General features: G+C 45.3%; 1 protein-coding gene across 2 annotated transcripts; it reads left to right on the forward strand.

Annotated features, from left to right (window-relative positions):
• The first annotated feature begins 530 nt into the window (after window positions 1-530).
• LOC106601393 (envoplakin) lies at window positions 531-13,034 on the forward strand. Of its 2 annotated transcripts, none has more exons than XM_045715199.1 (21): window positions 531-724; window positions 2,509-2,608; window positions 2,843-2,997; window positions 3,222-3,345; window positions 3,648-3,779; window positions 3,883-3,924; window positions 4,113-4,382; window positions 4,489-4,584; window positions 4,679-4,789; window positions 4,894-5,040; window positions 5,161-5,315; window positions 5,415-5,512; window positions 5,664-5,836; window positions 5,946-6,124; window positions 6,259-6,397; window positions 6,547-6,740; window positions 8,332-8,482; window positions 8,598-8,681; window positions 8,798-8,905; window positions 9,022-9,114; window positions 9,230-13,034. In XM_045715199.1, exons 1-21 carry the CDS (start codon window positions 681-683, stop codon window positions 12,725-12,727), a joined length of 6,093 nt encoding a protein of 2,030 aa, XP_045571155.1. In that variant the 5' UTR covers window positions 531-680; the 3' UTR covers window positions 12,728-13,034. The 2 variants fall into 2 exon arrangements, with proteins under 2 accessions (XP_045571155.1, XP_045571156.1); XM_045715200.1 differs by lacking the exon at window positions 531-724 and adding an exon at window positions 2,231-2,249.
• The last annotated feature ends 8,557 nt before the right edge of the window (window positions 13,035-21,591 follow it).

Below are 21,591 nucleotides of genomic sequence, written 5' to 3' on the forward strand. Positions count from 1 at the left end.
CTTTTGGTGTTCTGGCATTTCATCCCAAATATGTCTAGAATCTAGATATTCTGTTTGTAATGACAACTAATCAGTGGTTTAATGTCATTACTAGATAATTCAATCTCCAATGTTTCAAGGTGGAAATGAATTTAGATTGGTTTGATTGAAGTCAGTAACTGTGAGTGAGTAGCACCCTGGAATCTAACAGGTGACTGGCCCAGGTGACTGGCCCTGCCACATTCCAGTGTTTCTCCATTGGAAGTCTACCAATGAGGAATCACACTGTTATAATAATGTGTATCTCTTAGTGTTGACTCCCTTGATTTAGAAAAGCAGTGCCTATTCAACAATGTCTATAACAAAACTATCTTTATTGATTATGCCCAGGCAAGACAAAGTAAACATATTAAAAGATAGGAATGCAGGTGTGTAGGAATGGAGAGAAAATGAGAGAGAGACAGAGAGAGCGAGAGAGAGAGTGGGATGGAGAGCAGGAGAGAGGAACAGGTCTACCCGGTCTGTTCCTCTGGTCTAGTGCCTTCATGATGACACACCTGTTCATTGGGGTGGAGCTGAGACAGGTGGCTGCTCTTTAACTAGAGAGAGGAGACACGGCTAGAGAGAGAGGTACAGCGAGGAGAGGGAAGTGAGGAGTAAGATATTTGCACTGGGACTGACAGAACACACAGCCTCCCAGGATGTTCAGCAAGAAGAAGGAGTACGACCTGGTGAAAGTGGCCCAGTGAGTTTTCCCTCCGTTTCCTGAACTTTGATGTGTCATGTTTCCTTCTCTTTCCTTCTCTTTTCTCTGTCTCTTATTTATCTTTTTCATTTCATCTCAGCCTGCTTGTATTCCCTGTAGGGGCGACCTGGAATCTAGTCCACCGCACATGTGGGCATTTGTTGACTGGTCTTGATAGTGTATTTTTAAGAGTCTGCAGTCTTCCAGGAAAATGCAGTAGATGATTTAGATGAAGTATCAGATTTGATTTATGAGGACTTAGTATTGGTAACGTCTCATGGCTACCTTACATAAGCGTAAAATGTATCTTGTCTGCCGCCGATTGATGATGAGACAAGACAATAATTTCTGTAGTAACTGTCACAATTTGTTTACTTTGCTGAGAAAAGAGTAATCTCATTGGTATTTAGACTGTGTTGTATGTAACCACTGATGTGTGCCTTAGCAATGGGGTGTGACATTAAGGTGCATTGATCCTCCACATTGCTCTCAGTATTCAATAGATGGCTGCTCTGACTAATTATGTAGACAGAGCAACAATAGCTCTGATGGATAATACTATGTTACACTAAGGTGGCCTGGCCCGGTAACAAAGAGCCCAGAGCACATAAAAGCACTGTTTGAAGAAGTGTGATCTCACAGAAGTGTGACAGACAGCAGATTTGGAATGTGTTTAGGTACATCACTGGAAGACTCAGGATTTATGTTTTAACAGAGAAAAGGGTATGTACTGTGTGTTCTGTTGCTTAAACAGGCTCTATCAGATTTGTGTACATACAAAGTTGCATAGAGATGAATAGATAATATGTTTTTGTGAAATATGTACTATGTTCCTTTCAAGTGTGCCTTGATAAATCAATAATCTGAGGCTTATCTTTCAGTTCCTTTACACCACTGAACACTGTGTCACTCACCACATGCAGGAACACCCTCCACATCACTCCTACACTGGGGTGTGTCTTGGTGCTACAGGGTGTAGAGTGTGGATCCTTTGCAGCTCTCTATCTTATAGAACCAGCAGGGTGACTTTTAGGCTTCCCTTTAGTGTCTGCCTGTCACACTCCTACTCACCCTGACGTGTGTGTGCTGTTTTCTTTGGTACGGTAGCTATGCATTATCTAACTCCTTTTAACCTTCTTTAGGATGTGACAGGATATGTCTGCCATACCTAGATGACTCCTACAGCTATGTGGACTTTGTCATTTTACCTCATATACTAACAGAGACATGCAGTTGCCTATGTATGAGGCATGTATGAGATACTGGATACCACAATGTTAAAACAGTAAATCTCTCCCCCCACTATCGCTATTCGTTTTATTGTCCCATTGGAATGTAATTGCATTCATCAGCTATTAACTTTGATCAAAGCGATTCATGGGGACATCAGTAGAAATCCATGTGCTATGTCACCCATGCACTGTAAATTCCTGAGGACACTCCTCAATAATCCATCATTGTGAGGGTGTGTACGAATAAATAGCTGACTTTCATAGCAGCGACTACGAGTAGGAATAACAGAACAGTAAGTACAAGAACATACAGACTTAAAGATGTGTTGATTGCTAGATGAGTAGATGAGTGACAGTCTTTTGTAAAGTTGGATGGAGGAATACTTTTTGTTCTGCCTGAGTCTGGTTCTCATTTTGATTATTCTACCAAACCTGGAATCTGGTTCCTGAACATTCATGTTGCTCTACTGAGCTCTCTTAGATAGACCTACTGGTTTCAACAATGTGTCAATTACACTGATGTGAATGGAGGTTTGTCTTTTCTCTTCCCAGGAGCCAAGGTAATGATGTGGCCGTGCTGGTGACACGCATGCAGAGCAATGCAGACCAGGTGGAGAAGAATGTGCTCCGCTCTGAGGAGCTGATGGCTGTGGTAAGAGGTCCTACCATCCCTACCCACACACTGCCTGTGTATGTAATTACACAGTTATACATACACCTTTACCTAACATGTTAAAATGCTAGGTAAAGGTGCATCCCTTAATTCGCATCCCTTAATTCCACTTGATCAAGTAAAAGCTTTTCAATCCCCCCACAGATATTTTATCAATGTGCAATTCAACACAAATGTGTCATGATGGGGAGTGCCTTTCTGTTTCTGTTCCAGGACACAGTGAATGACAAGAAGGACAGGCCCTTACTGCACCAGAAGGAGAATACAGAGATCCTAGCTGAGGCTGAGGGGCTGCTGAAGGACCTGTTCCTGGATGTGGACCGGGCCAAGAAGCTTTCACACCCACAGGCTGGAGAGATAGAGATCGAGTGAGTTCCAGCAAGAACACACACACACACACACACACACACACACACACACACACACACACACACACACACACACACACACACACACCCTTAGAATATATGAAACAACGGTTTTGTGACAGAGATACTTTTCCAGAGGCTCTCAGAGAAGGTTCTGAACACTCATGTTCTCTCTTTCCCTCTTTCAATATGCCTCCTATTTCTCCTTTTTTTCTGGTCCTCAGTGTGAGAAACCTCCATGACCGCTGGTCGAAGGACTGTACCATGTACCGGGACCTGTATGAGGTAGTGCAGGAGGTGGAGCTCACTCCGAGGATTGACTGGACTCAGGTGCTGGAGGAGAAACAGGTGAGCCTGCCATATCCTTGGTAATACTCTATTCAAGACCAGTATGACCGTAGACAGTACTGTCCTGCCATTAAATAACAACTTTGGTTGACCACCGCATTCTACTGGTGCAACCAAACCTTTGGTATTAGCTCCTAGTTGCTTGGAGTAACACATCTTTCTGAATGTAGTAGTGGTACAAAACTTTATTATCCCCAGGGGGAAAACAGCCAAACAAAGTTAACAAGACATGTGGTTGAGGTAAACATACAGCTGAACTCTAGAGGATTTACTGTACCTGTGTGTTGTGTTGTGTGTTATAGAAGCAGATAAGTGCAGAGAGGTACGGGCCCAACCTGTCTGATGTGGAGAAGCAGATTGCCTCTCATAACATCCTGCACCAGGAGATCGAGGCCTACGGCTCCCAAATGAACCGCAGCAGCACTGGCTCTCCGGTAACGACTACAAAGCCCTCGGCTGCTTTCTTCATTCTGAATCTCACCAAAACTAGGGATAAACTCTAAACAATGATTTTCATGGTTTGTTTTCTGTCCACAGGCTAAGTTGTCTACCATTCAGAAACAGTACACAGATCTCTTGGTGAGTCCAGAAGTTATGTAATACATCTGTGTGTGTATTAAAGTATGGCTCTGACATGTCAAAGGGGCTCAGAATGCTACACCGTTGTGGTTGTATTTGAACCTTTGTGCCTGTGCTATCTCTCCATCGTTGACTATAAGATAGTCCAGGTGTGACTGATCTGTCTCTCCCCATGCTGTGTGGTGCAGGAGGCCTCTCTGTGGAGACACAGGTACCTGGCCTCTCTGTATGACTACATGCAGGGCTGCAGTAAGGAGCTCGTCTACCTGAGCGAGTACCAGGAGAGGATCCTCAGGAAGGACTGGAGCGACCGCATGCTGGACCCCCCAGGGGTGCGCATGGAGTACGAGAAGTTCAAAAACAACACTCTGCTAACACATGAGAGCGAGACCAACCAGCTACAGATGGATGGGGATCGTCTCGTTGAAATGAAGCACCCTGCTAGCTCCACAATACGGGTATGTTTATATGGCTACAAAATGTTAACTTTTACCATTGTAATAGCTTACTCACCACATCATCTACTCTGATCTTCCCTGGGGCAAAATGCTTGGTTTGTCTCAGGCACACAGCGACGCATTGCAGAACGAGTGGCAGAGCTTCCTAAACCTGTGTATCTGCCAGGAGGTACACCTTGACAACATAGACAACTACAGGAAGGTACGTCATCTCTTAACCCTGGGAAAGGACGTTTCTTATGGCTCGTTGTCATGGCTCAACGTAACATTGCTCCTATGTGTGTTCCTACCTACAGTACCAGCTGGATGTAGAGACCTTGTCTGAGTCCATGAAGAGACTCAACTCTAATCTGGACCCCAAATCACTGAACAACAAGAACAACCCAGAGATCCTGCTACAGCTTGAGGTGAGATTTGGTTTATTCTTTGTATCTAAGTTTAGTCGTTTCTATGACGTATACAGCATTATTTGAATCTGTTCTCTAATATCTTCTCTATCTCATATCCTCAGGGTGATGAGAGAGCGATAGAGAGGAACGAACAGCGCCTCATAGCCCTGAGGGAGTTCAGCAGCACCGTCGCCCCTCTGAAGCTGCGGCGTCTCCGCCCCACCAAACCCACCCCTGTGGTGTCCCTGTGTGAATGGACCAATGGAGAGGTAGAAAATAGCTTCATAGAATAGCATTGTGAGAGTTCTGAGAAGCTAAAGGGCAAGCTAATGTCCTGTCAATTGACAGCTGTAGCACAATGTAATGATGCAAACTCCTGTCACCCTTAGGACTCAGTGTCTCAAGCAGAGAAGCTCATGCTAAAGTCCAACTTAGACAATGAGAACTGGGAGGTCCAGACCAGCACTGGGAAGACCAAAACCCTGCCTGGAGCCTGCTTCCTGGTCCCACCGCCAGACACTGAGGCCCTTGAGAAAGTGGAAAGGTAAAGATAGAGAAAAAAAGACTCTCCTTATTACAATGACCCAAAACTTAACCACCATCACAGGCGAACTGTAATGACATTCTGTGTTTGTGAGTCCAGTCTGGACAGAGAGCTTTCTAACCTGAAGAGAAAGAGAACTACTCTGATGGCCTCCCTGAGGAGCCCCGGTGTGGAGGTGGTGCGCTCAGTGAGAGCAGGTGAGTGGAACATCACTCCACTTGCTAAGAACTTTAGCAGAAATCACTTAGTTTGAACTCACAGTGGGACCCTAGTAGATACAGGGGACTAGACTCAGTGTGGCCCTCTCCTGTCCCCTTATTTCTCACTGTGCCCTCTGCTTGTCCTCAGCCCCTGTGGCTAATGCCCCAGTGGACCCAAAAGCCACAGTTGTGGCCAGCCAGCTGGACAAGATCAGCAAGAACCTGGACCACAGTGAGAAGGACATCCTGAGCCGGCTGAGGGCCCCTCTGGATCGCAGTGACCCCACACGTGACCTGGCCAACAGGCTGAAGGAGCATGAGGTGAAGGGATTGTTTTTTATTTCAGACCACTGCAGCCTGCTACATAGCATCATTATAATGGACAGTGTGGTTCCAGAGTGTGATATCAATGGTGTGTTTTGCCCTGCAGAGGGCCACCCTGACTGTTAGGAACCTGGAGGCAGAGAAGGCAGCGGTCCAGAGAGATATGGATCCCATCCTAGCCCAGAAGCCCCTTGGGCCCACCACCTCCGCCCTGTCCCTCAAACTGAGTGGTCTTAACAACAAGTTTGACGACACCAACGTCCTCTGTGACCTGTACAACAAAAAGTAAGAATTTAGTTTACAATGTGAAATTAAAAAAACCTATGTAAAGGTTGCGTTAGCTATATGTTCTTATTTTTTACTTGTTTTTATTTTATTTACATCCAATTCCTCAAGATTATTCTCACTCACTAATACAGAGCCACAGCTTCCATGTTCTTGGAGAGGCAGATCATTACGGTGGACAACTCAGTCTCTGGCTTTGAGGAGCAGCTGGCTGGAGATGCTGCCATCCCTGATGTTCCCAACGTCCTCCAGACACGCATCCAGAAGCTTCAGGTAACAGTATTTCAGTCATATGACCACTTAAAGTTCATCACACATCATGTCATTATGATGGACTCTTACAAGTTGCAGTGAGTGTTTTGTTTTGATTGACCCATCGTCTTTGATCAGTCCCCTGTGTTTCTCCCTTGTCCTACAAACAGAACATGCGCAAGGATGTAGCGTCAAAGCAGGACGAGATGCTGAAGCTGAGCAGGGACTTGGAGTCCACAGAGCAGCTGAGCAGCTCCCTGCAGAAGGGCTTCCATGAGTACTGCCCAGACATCCACCGCCAGCAGACAGAGGTCAAACACCTGAAGAACCGCTATGCCAACGTCAACAGTCAGCTACAGGAGAGGTGAGAACCCCAGTCCCACAGCTAAACTCAGCAAAAAAGATACGTCCCTTTTTCAGGACCCTGTCTTTCAAAGATAATTCGTAAAAATCCAAATAACTTCACAGATCTTCAATGTAAAGGGTTTAAACACTGTTTCCCATGCTTGTTCAATGAACCATAAACAGTTAATGAACATGTACCTGTTGAACAGTTGTTAAGACACTAACAGCTAGATGGTAGGCAATTAAGGTCACAGTTATGAAAACTTAGGACACTAAAGAGGCCTTTCTACTGACTGAAAACACCAAAAGAAAGATGCCCAGAGTCCCTGCTCATCTGCGTGAACGTGGCTTAGGCATGCTGCAAGGAGGCATTAGGACTGCAGATGTGGCCAGGGCAATAAATTGCAATGTCTGTACTGTGAGATGCCTAAGACAGCGCTACAGGGAGACAGGACAGACAGCTGATCATCCTCGCAGTGGCAGACCACGTGTAACAACACCTGCACAGGATCGGTACATCCGAATATCACACCTGCGGGACAGGTACAGGATGGCAACAACAACTGCCCGAGTTACACCAGGAACGCACAATCCCTCCATCAGTGCTCAGACTGTCCGCAATAGGCTGAGAGAGGCTGGACTGAGGGCTTGTAGGCCTGTTGTAAGGCAGGTCCTCACCAGACATCACCGGCAACAACGTCGCCTATGGGCACAAACCCACCGTCGCTGGACCAGACAAGACTGGAAAAAAGTGGTCTTCACTGACGAGTCACGGTTTTGTCTCACCGGGGGTGATGGTCGGATTCACGTTTATCGTCGAAGGAATGAGCGTTACACTGAGGCCTGTACTCTGGAGCGGGATCGATTTGGAGGTGGAGGGTCCGTCATGGTCTGGGGCGGTGTGTCACAGCATCATCGGACTGAGCTTGATGTCATTGCAGGCAACCTCAACGCTGTGCGTTACAGGGAAGACATCTTCCTCCCTCATGTGGTACCCTTCCTGCAGGCTCATCCTGACATGACCCTCCAGCATGACAATACCACCAGCCATACTGCTCGTTCTGTGCATGATTTCCTGCAAGACAGAATGTCAGTGTTCTGCCATGGCCAGTGAGGAGCCCGGATCTCAATCCCATTGAGCACATCTGGGACCTGTTGGATCGGAGGGTGAGGGCTAGGGCCATTCCCCACAGAAATGTCCGGGAACTTGCAGGTGCCTTGGTGGAAGAGTGGGGTAACATCTCACAGCAAGAACTGGCAAATCTTGTGCAGTCCATAAGGAGGAGATGCACTGCAGTACTTAATTCAGCTGGTGGCCACACCAGATACTGACTGTTACTTTTGATTTTGACCCCCCCCCCCTTTGTTCAGGGACACATTATTCCATTTCTGTTAGTCACATGGCTGTGGAACTTGTTCAGTTTATGTCTCAGTTGTTAAATCTTGTTATGTTCATACAAATATTTACACATAAAATAAATGCAGTTGACAGTGAGAGGACGTTTCTTTTTTTTCTGAGTTTTTATGTCACAGTTATATATGTCTTGTGTCTGTGGTTACTTCTGTGGTCTATGATATACTGATGCTTAATAAAAAATCTATTGTTATAGAACGGTTCTGCTGCAAGAGGCAACCAATAAGAATCAAGGCTTCCAGAGCTCTGTCCAATCATTGAACTTATTTTTGACCAACCTGCCTAATAATACGATCAATCCAAGTGATGGACTTTCTCAAATTAACTCCAAGCAGAACTCTCAGAAGGTTTGTGGGTTTATTTTTGTGTTATTTTATCTCAACAATTGTCCCTGCTATGAACATCGTCAGTTTTCTGCAGTACATTTCTCTTGTTCTTATTGGGTGTTTGCTTTCGTTTCAGAGAGTGGTGGAGGACATAAAAAGGAAATCAGATGATGTGGCCCTAGCAGTGAAACAGTCCCGTGACTTGCAGAATGTCCTCAATGTGAGTAAAAAAAATACATCTAATCAGAGTGACCATTAAAAATGTCCATATCAGTTGAAGGGTTTTGGTCAATGTTGTTCTTAAAAGAGAAAATTAATATTCACCATGTCTCGTAGGAGTATGAGGCCAAATCTGATAAGTACCGTAGTACACTGAAAGATGTGGATGATGAAGATGCCAAAAGACCTCACACATCCGCCATGGCTGACGCGGTGCTGAAAAAGGTATTGTGGACCTGAGAGACTGCAACAATCCTCATCCTATAGTTGACTTAATTTGCATTCAAGTTTGGGCATTGATTCAAGATCCATGATCTAGAGGCTGTATGTTTCTGTTTCAGGAAAGAGCTCTACTGAACCTCTACTCAGAGGTGTCTGCAGAGAATAATCAGCTTCTCAACAAGATGGGATTGGCTAAGAACATAATTGCCCAGGTATGACACAATTACTTTGTAAAACATCAACACAGTGGATTATGTAATTTTTTATTAAAAAACCCACTCTAGTATAGGTTAAACTATATTGTCCACTGTTACCTGCTCTGAACAGAATGAAGAGAAGGTGAGCCAGGTGGTGGTGAAACAGCAGCGGCAGCTGCAGAGCCAGCAGAAAGACCTGGAGGAAACAGACGTTCTAAAGAGAGAGCTGGCGGATGAGATCACCAGGCGCTCCCATGCTGAGAATGACCTAGCAACATACAGAAAGAGGTTTATTTCACTGAAAAGCCGTAGAGGTGTGGAACGAATGGAGGAGAGGGAAGTTGTGCAGTACTACCGTGACCCCATACTAGAGGGTGACCTGGTGTCCCTGAAGAGTCGAATCCAAGATGAGGCGATAAAACACTCTGGCATCCAGACAGAGATAAAGGTTGTCAATGAGAATATCATCCGCCGGGAGACTGAGCTGACAAATGTCAAACCTAGGCTGTTAACCAAGGTGTTGACTGAGTTTGAGAGGGACCCCCAGCTTGACAAGGAGGCCACCAAGCTGAGAGAGGAGATGCGCAAGCTGGAGCAGGAGGTCCAGGTGAGAGATACAGAGACGGTCCACATGAAGACTGAGATCACAGTTCTGGCACAGAAGAGACCGACTATCAAAGAGAGAGTAGTGAAAAAGGAGGTGGTGAGACTGGAGAAGGACCCGGAGATGCTGAAAACAGTTCTGATCTTTCAGACCGAGATCTCAGAGGAGGGGTTAAGATCCAAGTCCCTCAATGATGACATATTCCGCACTAGGAGCCAAATAAACACACTTGAGAGGATCATTCCCACTATCCAGCCTAAGATTGTTACCAAGGTGCTGAAGAGGGTGGAACAGGACCCAAAACTCATTGACGAGGTTAAGACTATCCACACCAGCCTGGAAGAGGAGAAAAAGATGAACAGTGATTTGATGAAGGAACTCACCAGCCTCCAGATCCGCTACAGTGAAGTGGAGAAGGTGCGGCCCAAGCTTGAGCTCAAGGAGATCATCAATGAGATCTACAGGGTGGACCCTGAGACAGAGGTGGAGCTGGCGAGGCTAAGGAAAGAGCTGCATGACTCTAATCGAAACTGCACTGATCTGGAGAAAGAAATCGACTCAGTTATGGTGGATCTTAAAACTCTGCGTTCCCAGAAACCCAAGTCGGAGTACAAGGAAGTGACCCAGGAAGTGATTAAAGAGGAGAAGAGCCCAGAGGTCATCAGGGAAATTAAGAGGTTGAATGACCAGGTTTCACTTCTGCGGGTCTCATATGACAGCACCCTGGATCTGCTGAGCCGCCTGCGGAAAGAGAGAGATGAATGGAAGGTTGAAAAGTCTAAGTTAGAGACAAAGCTTGTAAACAAAGAGGTGGTTAAATACGAAAATGATCCCTTACTGGAGAAGGAGGCTGACCGTCTGAGGAGAGATGTGAGGGAGGAAATCCAGCAACGACGCAACATGGAGGAAACTGTCTTTGACCTGCAAAACAAGTACATCATGTTGGAAAGGCAGAAACCAAAGGATAAGATTGTGATGCAGGAAGTGGTGCGTCTTGAGAAGGATCCAAAACAACTCCTGGAGTATGAAAAGCTGAACAAGAACTTGGATGAAGAGGTTAAATCCCGTAGAAAACTGGAATTGGAAGTTCAACAGTTGAGAGCCCTGGTTGAGGAGAAAGAGAGAAACTTGGCACTGATGGACGACCGGCAAAAGAAGATTAAAGTAGAAACAGAGCTTAGACAGATCAAATCTAGCATCCTTGAACTTGAAAATACCCCTCAACCCATTGCGGAGAAGATCATTATTGAGGAAGTCCTCAAAGTGGAGAGAGACCCCAAGCTTGAGAAACTAACCAGTGGCTTACGCACAGACATGAATATGGAGGAAACCAACATCAGTCGGTTGGAAAGGGACATCCGAAACCTGAAGATCAAGTTGGACATCCTGCGCAAGGAAAAGTCCATTGAAAAGACTGTATATAAAGAGGTGATTCGGGTGGAGAAGGACCAGAATGTGGAGGTTGAGAGGGACCATCTCAGAGATCTAGTGTTGCAGGAAAGAAGTTCCAGGCGGGATCAAGAAGATGAAATCCAGAGGCTTAATACCAAAGTGACCCGGCTCCAGACCACAAAGTCAAGCACCTCTCACGAAGAAGCAAGCATCACCCTCAATAGAGATTCCCTGATAAGAGAGAAAGAAAATCTCCTCAAAACACTGAGGACTTTGGAGTCTGAGAAACATGATTTAAGCATATCGTTCCAGCTGCAATCCAAGCTGATGAGTGAGAGAAACCAGATAAACAGGCAAAGGGGCTTGAAGATGGATTCTGAGGTACAGCGTCTAGAGAAGGACATCCTGGATGAAAAAGACCGGATACACCAAAAGGAGACCTACATTATGGAGCTACAGAACAATCTTAAGAAAGAGGACCACTCTGAAACACACACCAGAGAGACCAACCTCTCCACTAGAATCAGCATCCTTGACCCCGAGACTGGCAAAGACATGTCACCATATGATGCCTACTTAGAGGGCCTGATTGACCGCAACCAGTACATCCACCTTCAGGAGTTAGAATGTGACTGGGAGGAGATCACCTCACTGGGTCCAGATGGGGAGACCTCGATTCTGCAGGATTGCAAGAGTGGAAAGCAGTTCTCTGTCAAGAATGCTCTAAAGGATGGCCGCTTGACCCAGTCCGATCTGCACCGCTACAAGGAGGGTAAAATGCCTATCTCAGAATTTGCTCTCCTGGTCGCTGGGGATTCCAGACCAAAGCCTTATATTGGTCCAATCGCAACTCCAAGGACACCGACAAAGACCACTGCGGCATCCTCTTTGAGCACAATGCCATCATCACTAAGGTCTTCCTACTCAAGTCTCACAAACAATAGATACGGCAGCAGTAGCAACCTGAATATTTCTAGCGGTGATGAGCTCTTCCCAATCTCTGGGGTGCTGGACTCCACCACCAACAGCCGTATGTCTGTACGTAGTGCCCTGACTCGAAACCTTATTGACCCAACCACAGCCCAGAAGCTCCTGGAGGCACAGGCAGCCACGGGTGGCATTGTCGACCTCAACAGAATGGACAAGTTCTCTGTTCACAAAGCAGTTGAGCTGGGTCTCATTGACAAAAGTCACATGCATCTGCTGCTGAATGCTCAGAAGGCCTTCACTGGAGTGGAGGATCCTGTGACCAAGGAGCGTCTCGCAGTAGGGCAAGCGGCTGAGAAAGGCTGGATACCTCAGGATAGTGCCATGAGGTACATGGAAGCACAGTACCTGACTGGGGGGCTGGTGAACCCCCATAAAGCTGGTCGCATCAGTGTCCAAGATGCTCTTAACACCAAGATAATCGACAGCACAGTAGCCAAGAACCTCCAAGACAAGTCTGCCCACACCAAAGAGTTGATTGACCCCATCACAAAAGAGAAGATCTCGTACAAGGAGGCAATGGATCGCTGCAAAAAAGATGTCACGACAGGGCTCTTGCTGCTCCCTGCAGCCTCCAGCGGTGACTCCAAAGATGCACCATCATACTCCAACTATCGATTCCCTGGCTCCTACAGCCAAGTCTAGACATGTGGCTGACACACATGCCAGATCTAGAGAAATGCTACAGCTCCAGGTGCTAAATAGAAATAGAAATTCACATCACAACAACACAAACACATGTTCTTATGATGTCTTTATGGTAAAGGTAGAACATTTTTATAGTTCTGATTTTTTAAGTCAGAAAATGTCTAGGTTGTACTGTACACATTTACCTGTTCTTTATTGATGCTATGATTCTCAAGAGTTGCTGTACACATAATTTAAATTAATGTTTGGTGAAGAGCTTCAGTATTGTGAGAGCCATTTCTTCCAATAAACTTTAAAATAAGCACTCATTATTACTTTTTTCAAAACAAACGTTGGTCTCTGTGTATAATTACTCCTAAATGATGGTGGTAATTGTTGAAGTTCAAGTTGTTTATTTGTCATATGGACAGGAACACATTGTGGTGTACTGTACACAGTACAAGGACATTCTTACTTGCATGTTCACCTCTAAACAATGCGACAATAATAGAAAAAGTAAAAAACTAAGAAAATAAAAATTGAGCTCAATGGAATAAAAATTAAAAATTGAGCAGGAAAATGACTTCAAGGATGCTCAGGGATTACCCTTTAATGGAATAGTATTGTCTTTTCAGTAATGGTAGTGGCCCCCCTCTTTCCTGGTGTTTAGTGTGCTGCCCACTGTCAATTTCACTTCTGTGACCCAGCTGAGACCACATGATAACATGAGGATGTCCGTGTTTTGACATTCTCACTAGATGGCAGAACCATACAACAAGGTAGCATGCTAATGCAATACACAGTGGATTTAATCTGGTGAGTTTCTGTGCTGCTGTGTGTCCAACCGGAACGGGATGTTATGCCAGTAAATAAGGATCTACAAATGTAAAGGTCCCTCCCCTTGTCCTGGTGAGAGGTGAAAGGTGTTGTGGGCACTGGTGAGAGTCCCCTCTGATGGGATGTCTTGTAAACAGATTAGTTGGTTACAGACAGGGCTTTATAGGATTACTGGACATGAGCCTGCCTGGGGGAGGAAGTGGCCCCCTCCTGTAAGTGGGGTCGTAAAATGAGGTTGTAAAATTAGTGACCTGGTGCCTTAACTGGTTAAAATGATATAGGGATTAAAAACAGAGATTACAAAACACAGCCTAGCTACAATGGGGGAAAAAAGTATTTGATCCCCTGCTGATTTTGTACATTTGACCACTTACAAAGAAATGATCAGTCTATAATTTTAATAGTACGTTTATTTGAACAGTGAGAGACAGAATAACAACCAAAAAATCCAGAAAAACGCATGTCAAAAATGTTATGAAATGATTTGCATTTTAATGAGGGAAATAAGTATTTGACCCCTCTGCAAAACATGACTTAGTACTTGGTGGAAAAACCCTTGTTGGAAATCACAGAGGTCAGACGTTTCTTGTAGTTGGCCACCGCAGATCTTCTCCAAGTCATTAAGGTTTCGAGGCTGACGTTTGGCAACTCAAACCTTCAGCTCCCTCCACAGATTTTCTATGGGATTAAGGTCTGGAGACTGGCTAGGCCACTCCAGGACCTTAATGTGCTTCTTCTTAAGCCACTCCTTTGTTGCCTTGGCCGTGTGTTTTGGGTCATTGTCATGCTGGAATACCCATCCACGACCCATTTTCAATGACCTGGCTGAGGGAAGGAGGTTCTCACCCAAGATTTGACAGTACATGGCCCCGTCAAATGATGCGGTGAAGTTGTCCTGTCCCCTTAGCAGAAAAATACCCCCAAAGCATAATGTTTCCACCTCCATGTTTGACGGTGGAGATGGTGTTCTTGGGGTCATAGGCAGCATTCCTCCTCCTCCAAACACGGCGAGTTGAGTTGATGTCAAAGCGCTCCATTTTGGTCTCATCTGACCACAACACTTTCACCAGTTGTCCTCTGAGTCATTCAGATGTTCATTGGAAGACTTCAGACGGGCCTGTATATGTATTCTTGAGCAGGGGGACCTTGCGGGTGCTGCAGGATTTCAGTCCTTCACGGCGTATTGTGTTACCAATTGTTTTCTTGGTGACTATGGTCCCTGCTGCCTTGAGATCATTGACAAGATCCTCCCGTGTAGTTCTGGGCTGATTCCTCAACGTTCTCATGATCATTGCAACTCCACGAGGTGAGATCTTGCATGGAGCCCCAGGCCGAGGGATATTGACAGTTCTTTTGTGTTTCTTCCATTTACGAATAATCACACCAAATGTTGTCACCTTCTCACCAAGCTGCCTGGCGATGGTCTTGTAGCCCATTCCAGCCTTGTGTAGGTCTACAATCTTGTCCCTGACATCCTTGGAGAGCTCTTTGGTCTTGGCCATGGTGGAGAGTTTGGAATCTGATTGATTGATTGCTTCTGTGGACAGGTGTCTTTTTTACAGGTAACAAGCTACGGTTAGGAGCACTCCCTTTAAGAGTGTGCTCCTAATCTCAGCTCGTTACCTGTATAAAAGACACCTGGGAGCCAGAAATCTTTCTGATTGAGAGGCGGTCAAATACTTATTTGAGTTTGAGTTTATTTTATTTTTACAGGGACAGTGCACATTAATCAACGTTTCAGTAAAAGTACCGGTTTTAGCCAGCCGGCTAATTTTCAACCGCAGTCCCTGGGCAGGTTATTAAAAACAATTACAATATAGACAATCATTGAACAGTGAGCACACGCAGAGTAACATAGGACAAGCAAGACATAGCATACAGACAGAGCAACATAGGACAAGCAAGATGTAGCATACAGACAGAGCAACATAGAACAAAAGGCAACAAGACAAAATCCATAAAAACAACAAAGTGTTTCCACACCTCACAAGCTACAGACAACAGACAACATGGAAAGCGGCAATGCACAGCTAGGGATTATGTTCACAAGTCTGATTGACCTTTAGCCATGTCTTCATGCATTTTGTGAAAGTGTGATATGTGGTGCAGTTATGTGTGTCTGATGGCAGTGTATTCCAGACATGGGAAGCTCTCACAGAGAAAGCAGATTTGCTAAAGGTGCTTTTCCTTAAGGGAACTATACAGTCACCTCTCATGGCAGACCTTGTGGATCTGCTGCCATATGTTTGGGTTTTCTGTTTTACAAAAATACTGAGTGGAGGGGGAGCTAGGCCATTTAGGATCTTGAATACAAGACATGCGTCGGTGTATTGCACAAGATTTTCCCAACTCAGGAGCTCATGCTTTCTGAGGATGTAGCAGTGATGATTGCTATTGGGCTTCCTATCGAGCACTTTGAGAGCCTGTTTGTAGACAGACTGAATAGGTTTTAATGTTGTATATCAAGCTTGGGTCCAACTAGTCAAGCAGTATGTTAAGTGGGGTAGTATCATCGATTTGAAATACAGTTCTGCTACCTCTGTGGTCAAACAATTTCGTATAAATCGGAAATTAGCTAGGTTGAATTTAGTTATTTGAATTACCTTTTTCACATGCTTTTTAAAAGAGAGGTTGGAATCAAGTATGATTCCAAGGTACTTAAAATCAGATACCACCTGGAGCTTCTCCCCTGACACATAGACATCTGGCTCAGTAGCATCTGTTGCCCTCTTTGAGAAGAACATGCAAACTGTTTTTTTCACATTGAGATGCAAACACGAGTCACTGAGCCACTTTGTAACCTGGACCATTACAGTAGTGAGTTCTTGTGCAGCTTGTTGTTTGCTCTTTGCATGCACATATATCACTGTATCATCTGCATACATTTGAACTTCAGACCCAGTGCAGACGGAAGGCAGATCATTAATGTACAGGCTGAACAGGAGGGGCCCCAGTATTGACCCTTGGGGCACGCCCACATCATAGCTAAGAGTGGGCGACAGCTCATTGCTCACTCTGACACACTGAGTTCTGCCTTCAAGGTATGATTTCATCCATCTCAAGGCATCGGGGGAAAAGTTGAACTTGGACAATTTTGTGATGAGAATCTCATGGTTAACAGTATCGAAAGCCTTCCTTAGGTCCAGAAACACAGCCCCAACAACGCCCCCTTTGTCCATCTTGGACTTCACATTTTCCAGAAGAAAGCAGTTGGCCGTTTCTGTGGAGTGTTTCGCTCTGAAGCCAAACTGCATGGAGTGTAATGTGAAGGGGCTGTTGTTGAGGTGGGAAATCAGTTGTTCTGCTACACACTTTTCAACAACCTTCGACACCACAGGTAGTATACTAATGGGCCTGTAGTTACTCACGTCAGCAGGGTCGCCCGATTTAAAGATGGCCGTTATTATGGCTGACTTCCATACCCTTGGAAACACCCCCAGACCAATAGATGTGTTGGTGACCTTAGTAATGGGGCCAATGAGTGACTCTTTGTAGTTTTTAAGAAAGGTAGAGTCCAGCCCAAACACATCTTTGGATTTAGAGTTCTTTAGTGAGCTAATCACCTTGTTCACCTTTGACTCAGAAACCTCCCTTATGATGAAGACAGGTTGAGCGTCATTCACTAGCACTGAGCCCAATAAACCAGTGGAGGGGTTCTGTGTCAGTACCTTGACAGAGTCAATAAAGTAGGAATTGAAGGCTATTGCTATTTCGACTGCATCCTGTGTTAGATTGTTATTCACCAAGATTTCCCTCATTAAAATGCAAATCAATTTATAGCATTTTTGACATGCGTTTTTCTGGATATTTTTGTTGTTATTCTGTCTCTCACTGTTCAAATAAACCTACCATTAAAATGATAGACTGATCCTTTCTTTGTCAGTGGGCAAACGTACAAAATCAGCAGGGGATCAAATACTTTTTTCCCCCACTGTATGAGAAGAATGCATTTGACAAATGTTTTATTGTATTTTGCACTGGTTGGTGAAATGACTTACTGTGGTTCCATGCTGAGGTAGATGATCCCTAAATTCCAAAATTGAGAAAAATCCATCAAGCAACAACTTGAATGCTCTGGGTGGCAGATTGATCGTTGTAATACTGTTCTTATAAACAGCAGTTAATGGTCTAAGGGACCACTTTGTTGATTTGTCCATGCTGTCTGAATAACTGTCATGACTGAAATGACTCAAATTATGGTATACATTATGATGACAACTCACTCATTCACTAGCAGTAAGGAAGATGGTGTGGCATGGAATCGTCCGTCCCCCTCAATGAAAGTACAGTAAGTTTCACGACTCAGGAGAAGACCCAGATGCAGACAGTTCGAAGTAACAAACGTTTATTACAAAAACAGAGGGCAGGCAAACAACAGGTCAAGCAGAGGTCAGTAATCCAGAGCAGAGTCCGAAACGTACAGAACGGCAGGCAGTGTCACGTTGGTATAAAGGGATCGGGAGACAGGCGCAGGAATGCGTAATAGGGATTTTTATTGATCCAAATTACAGCATGCCATGTAAAGACATGGGGACGAAGACCAAACAAACACATATACAAAACACTGTGTAGAAACCCAAACAAAAGAGCGAGGAGTACCTTGAATAAATACACCGGGACAAGACCCGTAACATACACGCAATACAAGCGGCACGAAATCCAAAACACAGCACAGATACTCATACGACCAACGGACATTGAAACAATAATCGACAGCCCAATGGTGTGAACCAAAGGGTACATTTATACAATTACAATCAGGGAAATGGGGACCAGGCGTGCGTAATGACACAGTTCTGGAGGGATCAGTGACAGGCAGGTTCAGGACAAGCAGAGGTCAGTAATCCAGGGTAGTGTCACAAGGTACAGAACGGCAGGCAGAATGGTCAAAACCTGGAAAACAGGGACTAGAGCAAAAACAGGAGTATGGGAAAACTGCTGGTATGCTCGACAAGACGAACTGGCAACAGACAAACAGAACACAGGTATAAATACACTGGGGATAATGGGAAAGATGGGTGACATCTGAGGGGATGGAGACAAGCACAAAGACAGGTGAAACAGATCAGGGTGTGACAGTAAGTTGTTTTCAGTCATAAAGCATAATGGATGACGAAAGTAATTGCAGGCCCTTTTGTATTGCTTTGTGATTATTGCCATAATGCCATACCACAGTCTTTGGCACTGATCCTGTGTCCACTGCACACAAGAGGAAGCATTTGCACCACTCTGTTTCCACTGTTGGGATGAATAGGCGTCACTGACACCTGTCTTTCATTTAATATAATTTAGTGCCGCTCACGCTTCTAACACTGATGGCTGGGTGAGTCGACCTTCTTTCATTGCTGTGACCTCAGCAAACACATCATACAGCAGCACTCCTCACTAACGGCTAGAAAATATCCCAACACTATTACATCCAGAGCAGCAAGGGGAAATGCACGCATTTCTAACCAAAAGGATGGAATTAGGTGATCTGTGGCTAGAATTCGTTCAAACACACCATAGCAGTGTTTACATGGCTTTGTTGACATGTATGGTGGTGGTTGTCTCCCCTTTGTAGATGGGATTTAAAGAATTTGTCATGATAACATTTTAGGATGAAAAATCGGATCATGTTATAATTGAGCTTACTTTGTAGATTTGGTTCTAAATAAATGAGTGAGGGAAGTTTATTTCCTTGTGCCAGATTTACCCTTCCATGTGGGTTCAGTTGTTCACCTGGCAGGTTTGTGGATGAAGACTGACAGGGTGACAGTATGCCTTAATTGGGAAAAATGTACTCTGGAAGGCTTTGCCTTCTCTCCAATAAGTACCACCTTGAGAGAGATGATCAATTTAAGCAGGTGTAATAATACACTTAATGTAAAAAAACAACACTAATATATGGCTTTCAATTTGAGTCAAAAGTTAGCCCCTGCACTTTACATTTACATTTTTGTCATTCAGCAGATGCTCTTATCCAGAGCGACTTACAGTTAGTGCATTCATCTTAAGATAGCTAGGTGGGACAACCACAGAGGTGGAAGAACGGAGCACTCGGGTTGGGGTGTAGGGTTTGAGCATAGTCTGAAGGTAGGGAGAAGCAGTTCCTCTTGCTGCTCTGTAGGCAAGTACCGTGGTCTTGTAGTGGATACGAGCTTCGACTGGAAGCCAGTGGAGCGTGCTGAGGAGCGGGGTGACATGGGAGAACTTGGGAAGGTTGAACACCAGGCAGGCTGTGGCATTCTGGATAAGTTGCAGGGGTTTGATGGCACAAGCGGGGAGCCCAGCCAACAGCGAGTTGCAGTAGTCCAGACGGGAGATGACCAGTGAATGGATTAGGACCTATGCCGCTTCCTGTGTGCGGTAGGGTCATACTCTACAGATGTTGTAGAGCATGAATCTGCAGGAGCGAGTCACTGCTTTGATGTTTGCAGAGAACGACAGGGTGTTGTCCAGGGTCACACCAAGGTTCTTTGCACTATGGGAGGGGGACACCGTAGAGTTGTCAACCATGATGGAGATGTCTTGGAGTGGGCAGGCCTTCCTTGGGAGGAAGAGCAGCTTCGTCTTGTCAACGTTTAGCTTGAGGTGGTGGGCTGACATCCAAGCTGAGATATCTGCCAGGCATGCAAAGATGTGTGTCGCCACCTAGGTGTCAGAAGGGGGAAGGAGAAAAGTAGTTGAGTGTCATCCGCATAACAATGATAGGAGAGACCATGTGAGGATATGATGGAGCCGAGTGGCTTGGTGTATAGAGAGAAAAGGAGAGGGCCTCGAACTGAGCCCTGGGGGACAACAGTAGTGAGAGTATGTGGTGCAGACACAGATCCTCCCCATGTCACCTGGTAGGAGCGGCTTGTCAGGTAGGATGCAATCTAAGAGTGTGCAGAGCCTGAGACGCCCAGCCCTGAGAGGGTGGAGAGGAGGATCTGATGGTTCACTGTGTTAAAGGCAGTGGACAGATCTAGGAGGAGGATGAGAACAGAGGAGAGAGAGTCAGCTTTTGCAGTGAGGAGAGCCTCACTGATACAGAAGAGAGCAGTCTCAGTTGAGTAACCTGTCTTGAAGCCTGACTGACATTCTGAGAGAGCTAGCGAGAGAGTTGGTCAGAGACAGCACGCTCAATTGTTTTGGAAAGAAAAGAAAGAAAGGATACCAGTCTATAGTTTTTGATGTCAGAGTGGTCAAGTGTTTCTTGAGGAGGGGAGCGACTCTGGACATTTTTAAGTCAATGGGGAGGCAGCCAGTGGTCAGGGATGAGTAGATGAGGGAGGTGAGGAATGGTAGAAGGTCTCCGCAAAGATGGTCAGGAGAAGGGAGGAGGGGATGGGTTGATCGGGCAGTTTGTCGGGTGGCCGGATCTCACTAGTCTCAGGATTCTATCTGGAGAGAGAGGGGAGAAAGAGGTCAAGGCGTAGCGTAATTGTTCTGTGTCAGTGGGACCAATAGACTCAATAGGCTGAGTGAATGAGGAGCTGATGTCATCAACCTTGTTTTCAAAGTGGTTGACAAAGTCGTCTGCAGAGAGGGATGAGGAAGGGGTGAAGGATTAAGGAGGAAGGAGAAGGTGGAAAAGAGTTTCCTAGGGTTAAAGGAAGAAGGGGGGTTGCAGTGAGATTAGTAGGCGAACAGCCTCTAGTAAGGACTAGGTCAAGCGTATTGCCTGCCTTGTGAGTGGGAGGGGTCCGGGAAAGGGTGAGGCAAGGAGGGGAAAAAAAGAGGTGGAAAGAAATGAACCGAAGGTAGACGCAAGTAGGTTGAAGTCGCCTGGAGATATCAGGAGTCCTCTAGCTATAGATTGAGAGCTGCTGTCCAGTAGCTGGCCATGTTCACGCAAGCTTTAGTTCTGGGTTGTGACAAATGTTAGGCTGCGTTTACACAGGTAGCCCAATTCGGATCCTTTCCCACTTATTGGACCAATCATTTTGCAAAAGATCAGAATTGGGCTGCATGTGTAAACACAGCGAAAGTATGCATATGATGTTGTGTATTCTTATGAATAAATATAGTTAAATGAATCAACGTAAATTTCATTATTATACTGAAGTCATCCAAATTGA

The sequence above is a fragment of the Salmo salar genome, chromosome ssa03, assembly GCF_905237065.1.
Source record: "Salmo salar chromosome ssa03, Ssal_v3.1, whole genome shotgun sequence".
In the NCBI taxonomy this organism is placed as follows: domain Eukaryota; kingdom Metazoa; phylum Chordata; class Actinopteri; order Salmoniformes; family Salmonidae; genus Salmo; species Salmo salar.